Below are 16,574 nucleotides of genomic sequence, written 5' to 3' on the forward strand. Positions count from 1 at the left end.
TTCAGGACATGATAGTGAACCTATGTCCGACCTGGACCCAATACTCAACCCATACCAATTCTGGAATCGTTTGAGTAATCCAAAAACGCTTTATTTATCAAGAATAACGCTAATTTCATCTTGCTTAGTGCTGGCTCGTGTCCTCAATATTGAAGTGACGCCTGATTTATCGATTTTTTTTGTCTTCAATAGCGCTAAAAAAAGTAATCCTAAAATAAAGCTTCCATACAATAACCATCCCTCTAGCAGCGTAGAATCTTCCCAGAATACTCCTTCCCAGCGCCATGCGCCACCGAACACGTTGCCAACGCCATGTGACACTGTTAGCACAGACAGCAAAAAAAAAAAGCAAGCACAGGCCAACGGATCGGCCACTCCACTCTTACGAAGATTGAAATGGAGCAGATTAAATCCACCACTGCTCGGGTATTGAATAAAGAAGCCTCCACCCAGCTGCCCGTTCCCATCAGCGTTCTATTCTAACCCTTTCTCCCGCGTCTTCACAAGAACCCATCGAGGTATACCCCCGTTTTTATACACTGCACATCCTTGCCGAGCCACTCCTACTCCCGCTGCCCTGCCACTACACTGCTCTGACCCAATGACCCAGTTTAGATCTAGTGGTAGGAAATTTATTTTCAGCCGGGTCCTGTGGCGATATTAGCTTCGATGAAAGTGATATGAGAAGTACACAGTACACCCTTTTACCCATACATCCCACTTCTTATCCCCTCTCTCTCTCTCGTTTCTTGATTGAATGCATGCCCACGTGGGCATACAGATATACACACACACACAGAGCAGCTGCATCAGCTCTTTTTCAGCGTGCATTTTTGCCTACCGAGTTGGGTTGCAATCGAAACAAAAGTGAAAAAAAGCATCAAAAGTGAAAGCATTACATCGTTCTATGGGGAAAATGGGTGGGCAAAAAAAAACTGTTAGATGCAGCACAAAAGCCACTGTCACTGGCTAAATGAGTCAGAAGAATGGAAGGGAGAGGGAGTAGGTTCTACTCATCATCAGGCCCATCTTATTTTCTTCTACAGCTCTGCCGTGCCAATCTCTGGACCTCTCCGTCAACTTTTCTGCAACTTTTCACACCTCATCCTACGGTTTTGGCAAAGCGTTTTAAATGATGCTGTCGATGCACAAGATGAGATGAAGACAGGACGATGATCACACTGATGATGATGATGATAATGATGATGGAAGGATGTGGCTATTTACACGCTGCTTGTTTCGTTCGGCTACTTTTTGCTGTTGTTGTTTTGTTTTATGCTGAAACATAATATCCTAAACAAGAGCTCCAATCTTCCCCACGCCTCACTTGCATTCAACGGTTGGCGAGGAAGAAATATCTTCAGGCCGGGATGGCACAAACACAAAAGCAAAATTTGCTACACTTTCTATGGGAAGAACATCAGCGCGCCTGCCGGAGAGCCTGTGCTACTTTCTCATCTTTTGTAAAACGGGAAGCCAAAGGACCTCAAAAATTCTACCAAGAGGGGCTCTGCTATATGAGGAGCCGAAGTGGGAGCCACTCTTCCCCCCTTTTTTGTTGAAAGTGGGCCACAGGCAACCAAACTACTGTATGCTAAGCTGCTCAAAGGAGAAGCAGAGAGTGGAGTGAGTAAAATGGCATAGAAACGCTAGAGGGAAGTAAAAATATAAAAAACGGGAAAAGTAGAACGCACTTCGCTACTTCATTACGCAATGTAGGCCTCCTCAAATTGGGGCAGGTGGGTAAAGGTTTGCGCCCAAGGAATCCTTTTACAATAAGTGGTGTGTTCTAGTTATTGCTGTTCGGGTAGGGTCCCTCTTCCCACGGATAGCCTCATTCTTTTAATTTGACCGAATTCCCGACTGTTTACTAGACTATGCATGTATGAAAAATGGCAATGTTTTGGGCATTAATGCATTGCACGATATAGTATAGCTTCAGGTGCGTATTCATTATTAATGTCCTTATTATTGAGGCCTGGACTTTATTTTCTTAGTTGTATAGAATTATAAATAATGTTAATAACAGATTTACAACATGTTGGAACCCTTTCTTCAGATTGGATATACGCAAAAATTTGTTTTTGTTTACTTGTTTTGCATAAAACGTGAGAGAGAGACCCCTCTAGAGACGTCACTGCTTACATCCTGTTTACAGCGCGCCACGCAGACTTCAAAAACAATACTTTGGACACTCGCCGCTGATCGCACATGAGTAACCATTTTCGGGGAGCTCCATAGCCGCTCGGCGACCAAATGAATCATCAATCGTTCTCCCCTCAATAGCAGCGCTAACGGTGGAGAGCGAGAGATAGAGACAGGTGGCAGGAGCGATAATTCTACCGGCTCGAGAACAACAGCACATGAGAACTGGTTCGTACCGGAACACAGCGAACGAACGTGAGACCGCCGTATTTACCACCGTGTAGGGCTGGTAAACAAACCACTCTGCAACAGCCCTTCCTGCCCTTAGTCTCAGACAGTCGTCTTAGTGTACAGGGTTCGATTTAATCGGCTACCTAAAACCGGGCAAAGCGAGGGACAATGCCATGCTGGAGCAGTCCTTCCGAAAACGCTACTCGGGACGGCCCGATCGAACTGTCGATCGGCGACCTTCGACTGTCGGTCGGCCAAGAGAGACGATGTAATGTGCATGTAATTATGGTGTCGGAGATTTCCAGTACCACCGTAAGCCGCAGCTTTAGCGAACGATCGGGCCAGACATAAATCCGATCGTATTTCTCGATCATTCCACACACCCCGCAGAGGCACGAGTACGCGCGCCTGCCTTTGTGCGTTCTAATTTTAGTACTTTGGAAAGAGATTTACGAAACTGTGCGACAAAAACAGCAAGCAACAACAAAAAAAGAAACACTGAATCACTTCTTTTCGGTTTTGAAAAAGACCATTTTTGGCAGCAGAAAACGCAAACGCACTAAATGATGGGGTGCATTGCAAAACAGATGATGAAGATTCAGAGATGGAGTTTCTGCTTCGTCTCTCTCTTGGGGACGCACGCTTTGCGATCGCGCAAACGCGTGCCATGTAAAAGCGCCACAGACCAAACGCGCATAAATCACCAAATCAGACGAATGTGGTTTTGATTTACGGATCTCTGTGGCCACCTCTGTTTTTCATGCTCGAGAACCCCAAGCGATGGGAGACTGCAGGGATCCAGCACTGTCTGGGTGATCATTTTGCGTTGGCATTTATTACACCGAGTTTTTGCACGAACAGTTCTTCCCCAGCATATGCGTAAAGATTTGTTTGTTTTTCTTTCAAACTTTCAAACGCCCAACATCCACCGAAAATGGTTTAATTTTAGTCGACTTTGCCCGCGAGACTTGCAACACCGGCCAAAAGACGCGCGGAGATGCGCCCCAAGCTTCCTTTGCCTAACACGTTTGCGCCACCCAGCAAAGCAGCGGGTGCTCTCGAGCCCGTGCTCCAATAACGCAACACAACGCGCTCCGAAAGAAGGTAAAAAATAAATAAATAAATATATATTGGTACTAAGAAGAGAAAAGAAACCCCGCAGCGGGGCCGATGGTGGTGGTGAAATCGTGCAACCTTGACACGGATTTTCGTTGCCGCTGTGTGACGAGGCGTTCCACAACCGAAAGGGAAAGCTCTGGCAAGGAAAGGACGCAACAACGACGCAACCATCGCGCTCGCGCGCACTCGTTGAGAGATTCAAGCGTCTTTACGCATCTTCGCGCGCTTCAAAAAGGTCCAGACACAATGCGCGGTGTCTCAAATCAACGGTGTGCGGGGGGGGCTTTGGAGTTTGTGTCTGTGTGTGGTGGCTTGATTGCACACCAGACCCGCGCGGACCACAGATGATAAAGCAACGAAAAACAAAATTAAACAAGTTACAGAATATGCACCACCACCAGCAGCAGCTGTTGGGTTTGGGGAGGGATGGGGGACGCGACGGTTGCTCTCTGGACGATGAATTATTAATCAGCCATAAATTAAGTCCACCATTTGGGGCCAGAGCCTGGGGTTTGATAGGATTTCGTTGGTTGGGTGGATAGGACCTGTCGTTAAAAAGATCTGTGTAGATCGATTTGGTTGAAAGGATCACACATTTCTATGGTTGCGCTATTGCATTGACAAACCGTTCAATCGGTATAAGGTCTTCGATACATGCTACAGTGACTCACAAAATTAATGCAATAGCTGAGTGGGACTTATACAACAAGAAAACTTGTTTTATTTTTCATCAAATTTTATCCATTTCGAGAGCTTCAAAAACTTGTAATATATTGGTCAATATATGAAGTTGAGTGTGCCTTCAATTTTGTTCGCCACTGTATATCTGAAGCATACATAACATAGGAAAAAAAGCAAGTTAGATGAATAAAAAGTATCATTAAAGTTGATTAATTTACATTAAAACCCCTCTTTGTCCCCTATTGGTCCTAATTGTTCATTAAAGAAATTCCTCGTCGTTTGGTGCCGTGACCAGGATACAATACATCCTTTACGCTGCTAGTCGCGTTGCTATGTGTACGACATACAGCTTCTTATTCACAGACTTGTCAGAGTAAGGAGATTTACAACACACGTAAGTCATGAGAACCACAGTTGATTACAATCATCGCAAAATATGTAAACCAAAACCATAGTTTCTAAAAAAAAGCTAGCCTGCAAAGCAATTCCGAATTCAGGTTAAGTTCAAACGACCAAACAATCTAGACCACACTCAACAGGAGGGCGGTCGATTTTTGATTCTCCCTTTTCTAAAAGCCCCAAAAACCATACTACAGAACGTCTTCCCTGGCAACCGGAAGAAGCGTGCAGGAAAGAGACACTTACAAAGGGCGCACGGAAAAGGAAAGAATGAGAGCAGGCGAAGTACAAGCTGAAATTAGGTTAAATACCTTCAATCGATTCAATTACATAATGTAGAACACGCAAGCGTGCACATATCTGCGTACAAAAACACACACACACATACACACAGGACACACACGGGGCGCATTCCAGCATGAGGGTGATGGTGGATGGATTTAACTATCTACCCTCCCCGTCACCGCACGCTTGCAATGTAAAATACTTTCGCAGTAACGGGTTCGTTATAGGGGGCCTTTATTTTTAAATCTAATCCACTTCCTCGGCACCACAGTCCCAGGCCAGGCTCGGTGCCGAATGTGTGTGCGAGCCGGAATCGGCTCCCACCTGACAAACCACCGTGCGAAAACCCCGCGTGCGAAACACGTTCTCTGGCCCGCCTTTATTCGTGCTCACGCGAGTACATTTACGCGATGCTGATGGTGCAAGCACGATGCAAGAAATGCATTTTCCGACCGTCCGGTTCTACCATTCTACCTCACCCCGCGCGATAGCAATTCATTCTCTAATTCCTTCCCTTTGCTACCTCCTTTTTAGACACCGATCTAGCGCTATGGTTTATTCCATCCAGCGAGTGAGCCAGTTCGATCATTGCGGAAAGCGAACCCAATTGCAGGGGTCGCTTAAAAGGGTTCGCGAGAGGAAGTGTTTCTTCGCCCGGTTTTACCAATGAAAAAGTGAAACTTTTGCCCCAGCACAACACATTCTTGCTGGTTCTCGCTGTTTCTCTTTATTTCGAGAGCGAGAGAAAACACACACACACACATAGAGGGGGGATTTGCGCCAACGCTCTATTGCACTTGTAACGCATTTTTAGCGTTCGCCGATTGGCAATCATCGAATGCAAACGGTTGTTCGATTTTTCCTTCAACCGGAATGGCACGCCCGAGCAGGGGAAGGGAGTGGGTTTGTGTGGAATTTGGAAGCATTCTGACGGAGGTAACGAAACACCAAACGCACACACATACACATGGTACTAAACACGCTCCTAATGATGAGCCGACCGATGTTACGCTAAACGGTTGCAGTGTCTCGGTTGTCGGTAGTGGATCGCTTCTTCGCTCTCTGTAATGGTCTGTCCCTAACCATGGTTTTGTCCGAAAGGGCAGCAGCTAGCCCGGCACCGGATTGGCAATTGGTTTCGGGTACGAATTTATGCCCCTCCCCTCACCCTCCATCCGCTTGTCAACGTACGTACGGAGATGTACGTGTACAGTGTGCAGACAGACACACATGCAACAAGTTATCTTCACCACCATGGAAACAGAACTCGAAATGAGGGCTCATTAGAGAGCGCACTCCATGGTGATGTGAGGGGTTTTTTTTATTATGGCAACGTACAGTAAGCTGTACACTAACGACTCCTCCTAAGGGTGCAAAGGGTGCTGTTGGCAGTTTTTGGGTACTTTTGGAACATGTGTATTTTTTTTTTGGGAACCCTCTCATGTAATCCTCTTCACATGTGGTGTGTGTTACCGTTCAACTCTTAATTGACCTACATCTCTTAATGAACTGCCAAATGTCCCCATGTGGAAACTATGAGTTTTTTGTTATTTGAAGTAGAAATGATTGGAGTATTGTTGAGATCTTAGTAATAATGTACCGTTGAAATGCCATTTTTCTAAATAAAATCTCTTTCGCAAACTATCGGTCCTATGGGACTGACATCACAATTAGGGAAGGATTGCACTATTTAGTAGCAATTACAAAAACATACCTAATGCAGAGGAACGAATCAAGACATCAGACTCGTTTATCACGCAAAAACTGACGTAATTCGTGAAAGCCAATTAGGTTTAGGACAAAAAGGCGTATGATGAATTAAGTTATCCTAATTTGACATATCTTAATACTTCAATTTACAAATTATTTCGAAATCTGCCGAAAACAAGTGAAGAAATGAAAAGGAATTTGGTGAGTCTTATACAGGATCTGGCTTGGATTTGATCGCTAGAGCTGTGGTGCATTAGGTTGGCCTCGTGATGATTGCGCTATACCAGCGGCAGAGAATCTTGAAGTAAAATCAACACTAGATGGTGTCCGATACTTCGAACATTGCATCATTGGCTACATTCTTGCATCGTGCCCAGAATTTCGGAAATATTTTACATACCAACGGACACGCTCGGACACTAAAACAGGTTGAACCTTTCCGATCTTAGATTGATCATAACTCCCCTCTCGATCACACACCTACTTTGTGCCTACTGTGTCTTTCTGTTCCATGCCTAACCATTGTAACCATTTGTAGTAGAGATTTCTGCAACTCCCACCCAAACGTACGACGGACTAAACCGTGGTAAGTGCAAAACAAAACACCAAACCCCAACCTACAACACGCAAGCAACAATTTACAGCGCAAAAAGTAATAAACATACAACCCTCCAACAAACCCCCCTCCACCTTTAGAGCTGCCGGACAACATTGTGTCCATCTCGGCACAGCGTGGCACAGGGGCCCAACCCCTTTCCGTTCCCTATTGCTTGCTTGCTTTCTGTGTGATGGTGGTGTGGCACTGCATAAGTGGCACCATTCTTTTACTCAGGTTCTGCAAAAGCCAGAGTGCGTGTACAGTGCGAGCAAAAAAAACTACCCCCCTAACACACTCACACATGCCTGATTGAACGTATTCGCACACATGGAAACGCATAAGAAACAGCACGGGGTGGTGGTGGTGGTCTGGCAAGACACACGCGATTGGAAGGGGAGCTCGCTGCTGCCATTTGAAAATTCATTTTTCTTGCGAGATGGCCCCGCGTCGCTTTTTTTTTTGACGACGTTATTTTTGAGTCCACACTAATGGACCGACTGACCGACCAACCCTCTTTTCATCCCCAGCGTGTCCACACGTGTGCGTAAGTGTGCGTTTTGCCATTTTTTTTTTTGTTTGTTTCGTTGGTTTATTGTGCGTTGGGGTCCGCTTTTATTCATTCAACTTTCGGTGCACACAGCATGGTTCGGCTCAGCTTCACAAGTAGGTCACCGACGGAAATTGAGAGTGAGCTTGTGAGAGGTGATTTGTTTTAGCTTTTAGCTCTTGTACATGTGTGTGTGTATACATTTTTTTGTTTGCTGGTTCTTCTCGCAACATGATGTTCCCCCGTTTTTGCTACAACGCAAAAAGTTGTTGCCAGTTTTGTATGTGCAAAATGTTTTACGATCAACCATACACACTTTCGTTTTTTTTCTGTTTTGCTATCCGGAAATACAATCCCGCCCCCTGCACCACTTACCTTCAAATCCTTGAAGAATATCGTATTTCGCGCCCAATCGACCTGGGAGAACAGATTTTGGTCTAATACTTTGCACATCAGCTCGAACAGGTCGACCTCGCACTGATTGTAGGACTGGCTCTGGAGCAGCGAGAACAGCGACGTCTGCCATTCGCGATCGTCGATCGACTGGACGAACTCGCGGATCATCGGCGATACCCTGGAGATGGTGAATTTCACGGGCCGGGAAAGCGTAATTTTGCGGGCATCAGGTGGTGTCCAGTGTGTTGGTGTGGGTGTATGTGTGTGTGTGTCCAGAAAACCGGTGGGTTGGGTGGAATTGTTTGAAGAACGAAAGTGCCATGTTACACAATTTGTGTTGTGTTTTTTGTGCAGTGTTGGGGGGAACGATTCCAGATTGCGGGAGATTGCGGGAACAGGATGAAACAGGACGTTCAACAAGAATTACAGAGAAACAGAGAAAGAGAGAGAGAAAAAACTATTAATTAATGCTGCTCGTGGTAATAGTTTTGTGTTAGTGTAACATATAACAAGTTAAATTATCCAAAACAGTTTCCATTAAACATAAATATATACATAACAGAAGTGAAAAAGGACTGTTTTTTACAAATTAAAATAGATTAAAAAGTTCAAATAATAGAATAGTATTTACAAAACAATAAGAACATGTAAATAACAAAATAAGATTAAAATCATTGGAACACATTGAAGAATTAGCAGTTTAACAAATGAAGTAATACAAAAATGCAAAAGTACATGAAAGCTGCTTTAAAAACAATTTAGAAAACTTGAACAGCTCATCTGCTCTGTTCTTCCACTCAAGAACTGTATACCAATCCATCAAATACATGAACACTTGTTGCAACTGTGGGATAGTATTTTCTTGGCACATTTGCTTTTGCAATCTCTAAAAACATAAAGGAACCATAACGGTTAGTGACAGAGTCATCCTGTGACAAGACACACAGTGGGTTGGATAAGGGAAGCATAAAACAAAGCAAGCAAAAAGACACTAGCCTTAGGGTGTCGGCCGGGTTGCCGGAGTCGGCCGTGCTGGTGGGATTCGAGTCGAAGCTGAACGCCTTCGGGCTGAGCGAGTGGGGCGAGGCGGTTGTCGAGTTGGCGCTCATCCACAGCTTCGAGTCGGACAGTGGGTTCTGGATGTTGGTGGCGCTGTTCGAGTTGGAGCTGCCGGTGCCGGCACCGGACCCATTGCTACCACCACCGTTGCCGCCGCCACCGCCGCCGCCGCCACCACCGCCACCACCACCGTTGCCGCCGACTCCGGTGCTGCTGAGCGATATCGTCGTCTGCGGATTAACCTGGCCGAGGGCGATCGCGATCGGGCTCGGCGAGCTATCCGGCGATGACGTGAGCGATGAGACCTACGGAGCAGAAGAAAAGGAGCAATGCGTTAATGTATAGCCATCATCGTGACCTAGGTTGGCACACCTACTGATCGCCTACTTACCTGCGGTATCTGGATTTCCTGCTTGATGTGCATGCTCGAGTACGGCTGGTGGTAATCGAGACCCTGCAATTGGGGCGAAACGCCGTCCGAACCGAGCGTACCGATGCCGACGCCGCCGCCGATCGAGCCACGCAGCGCCTGGAGGGCGAGCTGCCGCTGGCGCATGATCTGCAGCTTCCGCGCCCGGTCCCGCTTGTACATGGGCCCGAACTTGTTTCGTCCGCCGCGCATCCTGTCGGCTCGCACGGCTGCCAGTGCCCGGGAAAGAGAGGGAGAGAGAGAGAAAGAAAGGGGGGAAAAAGATTGTAGAAATGTTATTAATAAAACCAATATGGATGAAGTGGGTTCTAGAATGTACGTGGTATGGGGATGCGTTAGAAGTGTGGCAGCTCCTCAGTATGAACCACAGAAACTGTTTCTTGTGCTGTGGAGCAGCATTGGGGCACATTTGTTGTGCGAAGTAGGTCAAACGAGGACTGGGGAGAGCACAAAAAAGAATGGCAAAACTAATTCTAACGGGATGTTAGGCAAACGGGAAAGATGATATCTGTTTTTTTTTTGTCTTTTTGCAACAATCCCTTCATTCCTGGAAATCCAGCCTTAGTCCCTTTTAGGCGTTCTGCTTTTTCCTGTTTTGTTTTTAAGCGCAACTTCTGCCAAAAAGATCACAATCTTCTTGTCCTAAACATCGCTTGCTTGAAATATCGTTTTAACTTCGAACGGTAGTAAACGGGAAGAATAGAAATCGAAAAAAAAACGTTGACACGGTGCATCATGCTCCCCATTCTTTGCAACCGTTACCTTCCGGGAAGAATGTGCTCGCGCTGTTGCAGTGAGCGGGGACAACGCCCTGCGCTTAGACGCTTGCGAGATGCAGCAAATGGCTATTGTTTACGGAGAAGGATCTTTCAACCTCCCTCCCTGTCTTCCTCAACCAACTGAGGGATTGCCGAGCTGCCCAGTTTTTGTAAAGTTCTTCCCCACACACACCCAAGGGGGTTATTAAATCTTTTCCGTAGGGATCCGTTTTTCTTTTACAACATGATTTGATATTTTTGTAGAATGCCTACCTCCGTTCTCACGATCGAGCGCGGGATGCAGTTTTGGCTTCTTCTTCTTCTTCTTTTTTCGGTGGGGCCGAGATATTTTACCCTCAAAAGATAGCCGCCAGACGGACGCCGAGGTCCGTTATTAGACAAGATCATATCTAACTGTGTGTCTTGTAAAAGATCCCTTAAAATTGAACACATGAAAATACATATCCTTCTGAGCTAAAACACACTTCAGAAAGTAGTTTCGATAATCGTTTCACTCAAAACGCTCGTTGTCCATTCGATTACGCAACGGGTCGCCCCAACTGGCAGGTGATGTTGTCACAGTTTCGTGGCAGCCGTTCCGCGACAGCACGCCACTTTCGCTCGCGATTAACGCGATCGTGGTGCCATTTTAATGATACCAGTACCAGCGGCAGCACACGGTATGGCAACACAAAAAGAAGAATGATCCCTCCAAAAAAAAAAGAAATAAGAAGACAAATTTATACACACTGACGACCTATTAATCGACTTCCCGGTTTGTCGCATTTTTTTGTTTCCGGAATCATCCATATGATCGAGCCCTGTGGTTGTTTTACGTTACTTTTCATCAATTCGTATGAGTGTCTGTGTGTCTGTGTGTGCTTAAAAAAGGGAAATAATTTCGAAGCTGCCAATTAGCCATCATCAAAGCGGCTTGTTATGATAACATTCGCACAAACGGTCTTCGGTGCATTCTGCTCCTCATTTCCCACAAAAGAACATTCCGCTTCCGGATCATTGGCTTCGGTGCGGAATGTGGACACTGTGCCCAGCAAAACAGTCCTCTAGCAAACAATTACGGTGCATTTAACCGTTATACTTGCGTTTAAAATTTGTTAAATGTTTGTTCCAAACACACTATTTTACGCATGGACCCGCAAAGGGTTTTTTTTTCCTTTTGGGATAGAGTTTTTACTTTTTCTACAATGCCAAATCGAAACCGTTATAAAACTGTTTCTATTTTGCCGAATGTTTTCTTCCCTTTTTCTTGTCTATTGTTTTATCTGCAAAAGGTTAAACACATACACAAGCAGCTAACGGCACAGTGCTCGCCAGCGACGCTTAAACAATAAAGGTGACTGTGTCAGCGTATTTATTTTGAGAAGGTTTTTTTGTTGTTGCTTTTTTTTGGTAAATTCTTGCAATGTTTCCACACTTTGCTATTCATTTAATCAACGGAAGAGACAAGCCGTAGACGTAGTTTAAATTCTTTCACAGCAAACATGAGGACCGTTCGGGTTGTTGTGGGTTAAGAGAGAAAGGGAAAGTAAGAGGAAAAGTTGACAAGAAATGGTGCTGACACACTGCTGGGCTGCAGGTTGTGTTCCGTTACCAACGTATTGCTCCTTGGTGACCCAGTTTTGCTGACAAATGCTTAAGGCAAACAATTAGGCAGTTTACCGCAGGCTGACATGCTCCGTTGTTAATTTCGATCATCAGTTTTGCTTATTAATTTAAACATTAATAACGACCCATGTAAAAACATTCCTTGTTTTATGATTGTTTACGACTTTCCGACAAAACCTATTTCTACAAACCTATTTTTACATGCAAATAAAATCTTGCAAATATAATTTTAATTATTTCCCTGCTGCCTGTGTTTTGTAGCTTGTCAACTGCGTTTCTTTAGTTTAACATTTTGCTCACCATTGACTCGTTGCAACAGAAAACGATCCCTATAATTGCTCGCCCCAAAAAAGTGATGCACACTTTCCCCCCCAAAAAAACGGGAAGAATTACGGCACGGTGCATGGTTTACTTCTGACAGCGACCCCCGCTTCCTTTTGTTTTTTTTTTCCTGCCTCCATGACACATCCTTTGCACATGCACATGCAGACATGCACTTTTCGTTGGCTGGCCCAGATGTGCGCCGAACCGGCACGTTCGTGTGCGCCCGCTAACGGGGCTTTTGCAATCATTAAACTTTATGCTTCGAAAATAGCTCCAAATTGGAAAACCGAACCAAACAACCGAAACACGGAGCAACACGGAATGCACTTATGTCTGTGTGTGTGTGTATGTCTGTGTCAGGGATGGATGATCTTTTTATGTTGTCTCCCGCACTCACGGAAAAACAAAAAAAAACACGATCCCTGTGGAGTGTTTGTGTGCGGGTGGTTACCGGGCTGGAACCGACCACTGGGCCGGGTCCGACTTGTTGCACGTGCACTTTGCTAGCTACCACCCAAAAAAGGGGGCAAAAAAAAACACATAAAGTGCGAATTGTCGCGGTGTTGATGCCGGCACGAGGACACGATATGCTCGGGATATGTTGATGAGTTTTTGAAAGGATGGAACGCGTTGCAAAAAGGGGAGAGGAAAGAGTTCTGTGTTTTACGCCTCAGGTTCTTCTCATGCGCCGTTTTGGTTGAGCGCGTGCTAATTTGGACGCTCCCTCTCCCAAATTGCTGTGGCTGTGATGGCTGGAGGCATCCCTTCATCCAAGCCGTAGGCTTGACAGTGCTGCGACGGCACAGGAAATGAACGCAAAATGAGAAATACGGAGAAAGTCAGCCAGCCAGCCAGTCAGCCAGACGTGCGAAGGCTATTTTTGCCCTCATCCTCTCTTTTGGGCTTTTTTTATTAAGGGAGAGATGAGATGCATAATTGGGAGGGGAAGGAGGTTTTCCGGTTCATGTTCCATTTATTTTTGTTTCATTTCGGGTGAAACTGCACCAAAAATTTCACAAGCTGCAGGCATTATCTGGTGTGTTGCATGCGCAGTTCTTATGCAACGAAGCACAACATAAAACGGAACGAACGAACGGAGGTGCCACGGTGGGTTTTGGTCATAATAGAACACACACACGCGCGCACTAGCTGGTGTATTGCGTGGTAAAAAGAAACAACAGCATGCCAATGGGAAATAAATTACACGCCGGCGCCAAAGTAAGTAACGCTGGATGAATGTATGGAGAGTGAAAACCGATGTTACGAATCTCCAGATTTGCACCCGTCCCGTAATGTCGCTGGTCAAAATCTCGCGCGTTTCGTCAGTTTTGAACGCGCTACGCGTCATCGGCAACTGTGTTTTGACTGCAAGTCGTCGAGAGCTGCAATCACAACGATTTTTGCCTTCCCAAACGCGCGCGAACGACCGTGTTATTGTTTATGATACGGAGACGACGTGTACAACATGAGCCACGGGAGGAAAGGGAAAGGAGCATAAAAAAGGCACGACTTGAATTAAATATGACCCACGCCCGGCAGTAAACAATGACCACAGCGAGCAGTGGTCCAAACACGCCTGCAATTGTATGTTCTCAGCCCTGTCTTAGAGCCCTGCCATAATCTGGAGCTTAACCTAGCCGACTTCACATTAGGCTTGCCGTATGTTGCCGTAATACACACACACACAGGCACACATACGCACACGCCGGGTAATTGAATTAGAGCCCCCTAGAGCGCTGGGTCTTGGGCAGTCATCGCGTACGGCGTCGCGGCGTGACCCACAATCGAGAGACACAACCACAAACCACCCCGCCAGAGTTGTCCACCCCGATTGCATGGTGTGATGGTGGTTGTTTCCCAAGTGGTGAGATTCTTTTGTTGTGGCTTTTGCGGAGATTGGGTCGGTAGGTGACGTGGTGGTTTATTAAAGTGACGAGGAAATCACAACAGTGCGAACACACAATGTACGGTCTCAAAAATGGCTGGCAAGAAATTGAGCCAGCCAAAACGCGCCCGTTTCAGAGGGGGAGAGTAGTGCAGCAAATTGATTTGCAAGCGAATGAATTGTCTTGAAATGGACAGGGAGAAAATGGTAATGGATGTGTGTGAGTGTGTTGCACCGGGTCATACTAATCGAAACTAAGCGGCACTTGCGTCTCGTTTGGCCGACTGCTCTAATGCACAAAGTTCATTAAAGGGCGCCAGTGGAACGGCTTTAAGAGTTTATTGTGAAACTGATACATAAATATTGACACCCGAGAGTGGCAAAAAATGGAACATATTGCGTTGTGCCATTACCATTAAACCAAGTAATGGAAATGCATAAATTGGATGCATTTTTCCCCCAGCCAATTTAATGCAGTAAAACAGACATCGATGATTTCTAATTTTCGGTTTGTAAATAAAATTAAAAAATAAAAAACCGCCCGATCGTGCGCAACCCATTCGATCGCTAAAATAGATCGCAAGGTCAAAGCCAAAGCTGCATCCACTGCAGCTGCATAACGGCAAATTCACAACGCGCCCCCCGCGGGACCGACCGAGCGCTGCTGCATAATAGTGCTGGCGGTGGAATTTTCACTTTCATTACCATCCTCCGGCCGCCGGCAAAGCAACACGACGAGAAGAGCTGAAGCAAATAGAAAGAAAGAAAACTATTGCCTCCCCCCCCCCATTCCTATTTCACTCCACCCCTTCTCGATGCTCCTCCACCACACCACTGTGCATACCAATTGGCATAGAGAAAAGCGAACACCGGGCGAAAAGGAAAACTAACGATGATTAATAGTTAACTCTATTACTTCATACCCCGCGTTCCCCGCGTTCGGGGAAGTACGCCAATGTCACGATAGAAAAAAAAACCAGGGAGAGACGCGACTGGCGGTATTCCCTTTCCTTTCCTCTTCCTTTCCATCAGTTCGCGTCACGATTTTCCGCGTCTACGGAGGCAAACCCGCCCCTAGACGACGGGAGACGATGGGGGGTGGGGACGCACTGGGACTATTACCAGCGTCGGTAATAGAAGAGAGAAATTGCGCGGTCGGCCCTCGGGCCCCCGGGCACACTGGGCACATATCTGGGCCAATGTCAAGGCGGCGCACTGGCACGGTTTGTCGGTGGCGGCGTGCGCCAACATCTGGAGATGTGTCTTGGGAGTTTTTTTTTGGTTTCTTTCTTTTTCTTCTTTTTTTTTCGAGCCGACCTTAGAGATGCTGGAAGAAGGGATGCTGCAGCCTTCAACGCACCACCCACGGGGTGGTAATGTAATTAGGGTGTTATTTATTTTGTACGCCACTGTGGCCGGGGCTGCGTTATTAGGTTTCTATAAAGCGGTTTTGGCTACTGGCTGGGAAGGAGTTTTCCGGGTATTGTACACCGAACGGAGCTGCCGTTTAGCTTTGAGTGGAGTTTGCCGTTGTGAAGGATTCTTCCCGTCGGTACGGTGACGCAGAAGATCGTTGATTAAATAATAATTTTGTTTCTGATGTATGTGTGCTTTTCTGTTGAATTGTTGAATGCGTAAGAAGCATTAAGATAGTAAAACAATGAGAAGAAAGTGTTTAGTAAGTGCGCTAGAAAGTGTTATCGGACAAAATAGAGGGAAATATTCTCTAATTACTATTTTTTTTATAAACTTCATTCAGGTGACACATGTAGCCGAGAGTTCTTCTTCTTATTACTTTTCCATTAACATGTAATGAACAATATGGAGTTAGAACTAACTAATATTCAACAAATGAATCTTAATTTTATTGTAGAAAGACTCTCATCCAATTCCACCCAAACGGGACTCGAACTCATGACTAAACGTATACAAACCCAAGCACTTGACGCGACACTATGAGATCATTCCAACAGATTGAGGTTTATAGCAGCATATAAACAACATGGCAAGGGATTAATCTATTCTGTTCCACAGCGTTACAGTTTGCATCAAAGCTTGTGACAAATCTGTAACTTCGATATGAAAAACAACCAGCAATTAAAAACGAATAACGCTACAACTTTAAATCCATGAAAAAAAAACCTCTATTACAAATCAGTTAAGTGGGCAAGTCTATCGTTTTCAGATGTGTTTGCTTTCCACTCCGCGTGGATACCGATTGCTCAACACACATGTTGTGAATTCACTTTTCATTCCACCACATAATGGGATCGGTCCGTCCGCAGCATCTTGAACATGCGCGGCCAACCAGTTTCGCCCTTTCTCGCCCTGCTCACTATCTCGGTGACTCTACACTCCCTCTCTCTCTCTCTCTCTCGCTC

General features: G+C 45.7%; 1 protein-coding gene across 13 annotated transcripts in view; it reads right to left on the minus strand.

Moving 5' to 3' along the window:
* Positions 1-16,574, minus strand: part of LOC120951938 (nuclear hormone receptor FTZ-F1) — a 124,625-nt gene that overhangs the window by 9,943 nt on the left and 98,108 nt on the right. For all 13 annotated transcript variants that reach the window (XM_040370956.2, XM_040370949.2, XM_040370950.2 and 10 more), the window contains 3 exons: positions 9,562-9,809; positions 9,108-9,475; positions 8,091-8,289 (listed from right to left, as the gene is read on the minus strand). In XM_040370956.2, the coding sequence (XP_040226890.2) occupies positions 8,091-8,289; positions 9,108-9,475; positions 9,562-9,809 (815 nt within the window). The remainder of the gene's footprint in view (positions 1-8,090; positions 8,290-9,107; positions 9,476-9,561; positions 9,810-16,574) is intronic.

The sequence above is a fragment of the Anopheles coluzzii genome, chromosome 2 (assembly GCF_943734685.1).
Source record: "Anopheles coluzzii chromosome 2, AcolN3, whole genome shotgun sequence".
Classification (NCBI taxonomy): Eukaryota; Metazoa; Arthropoda; class Insecta; order Diptera; family Culicidae; genus Anopheles; species Anopheles coluzzii.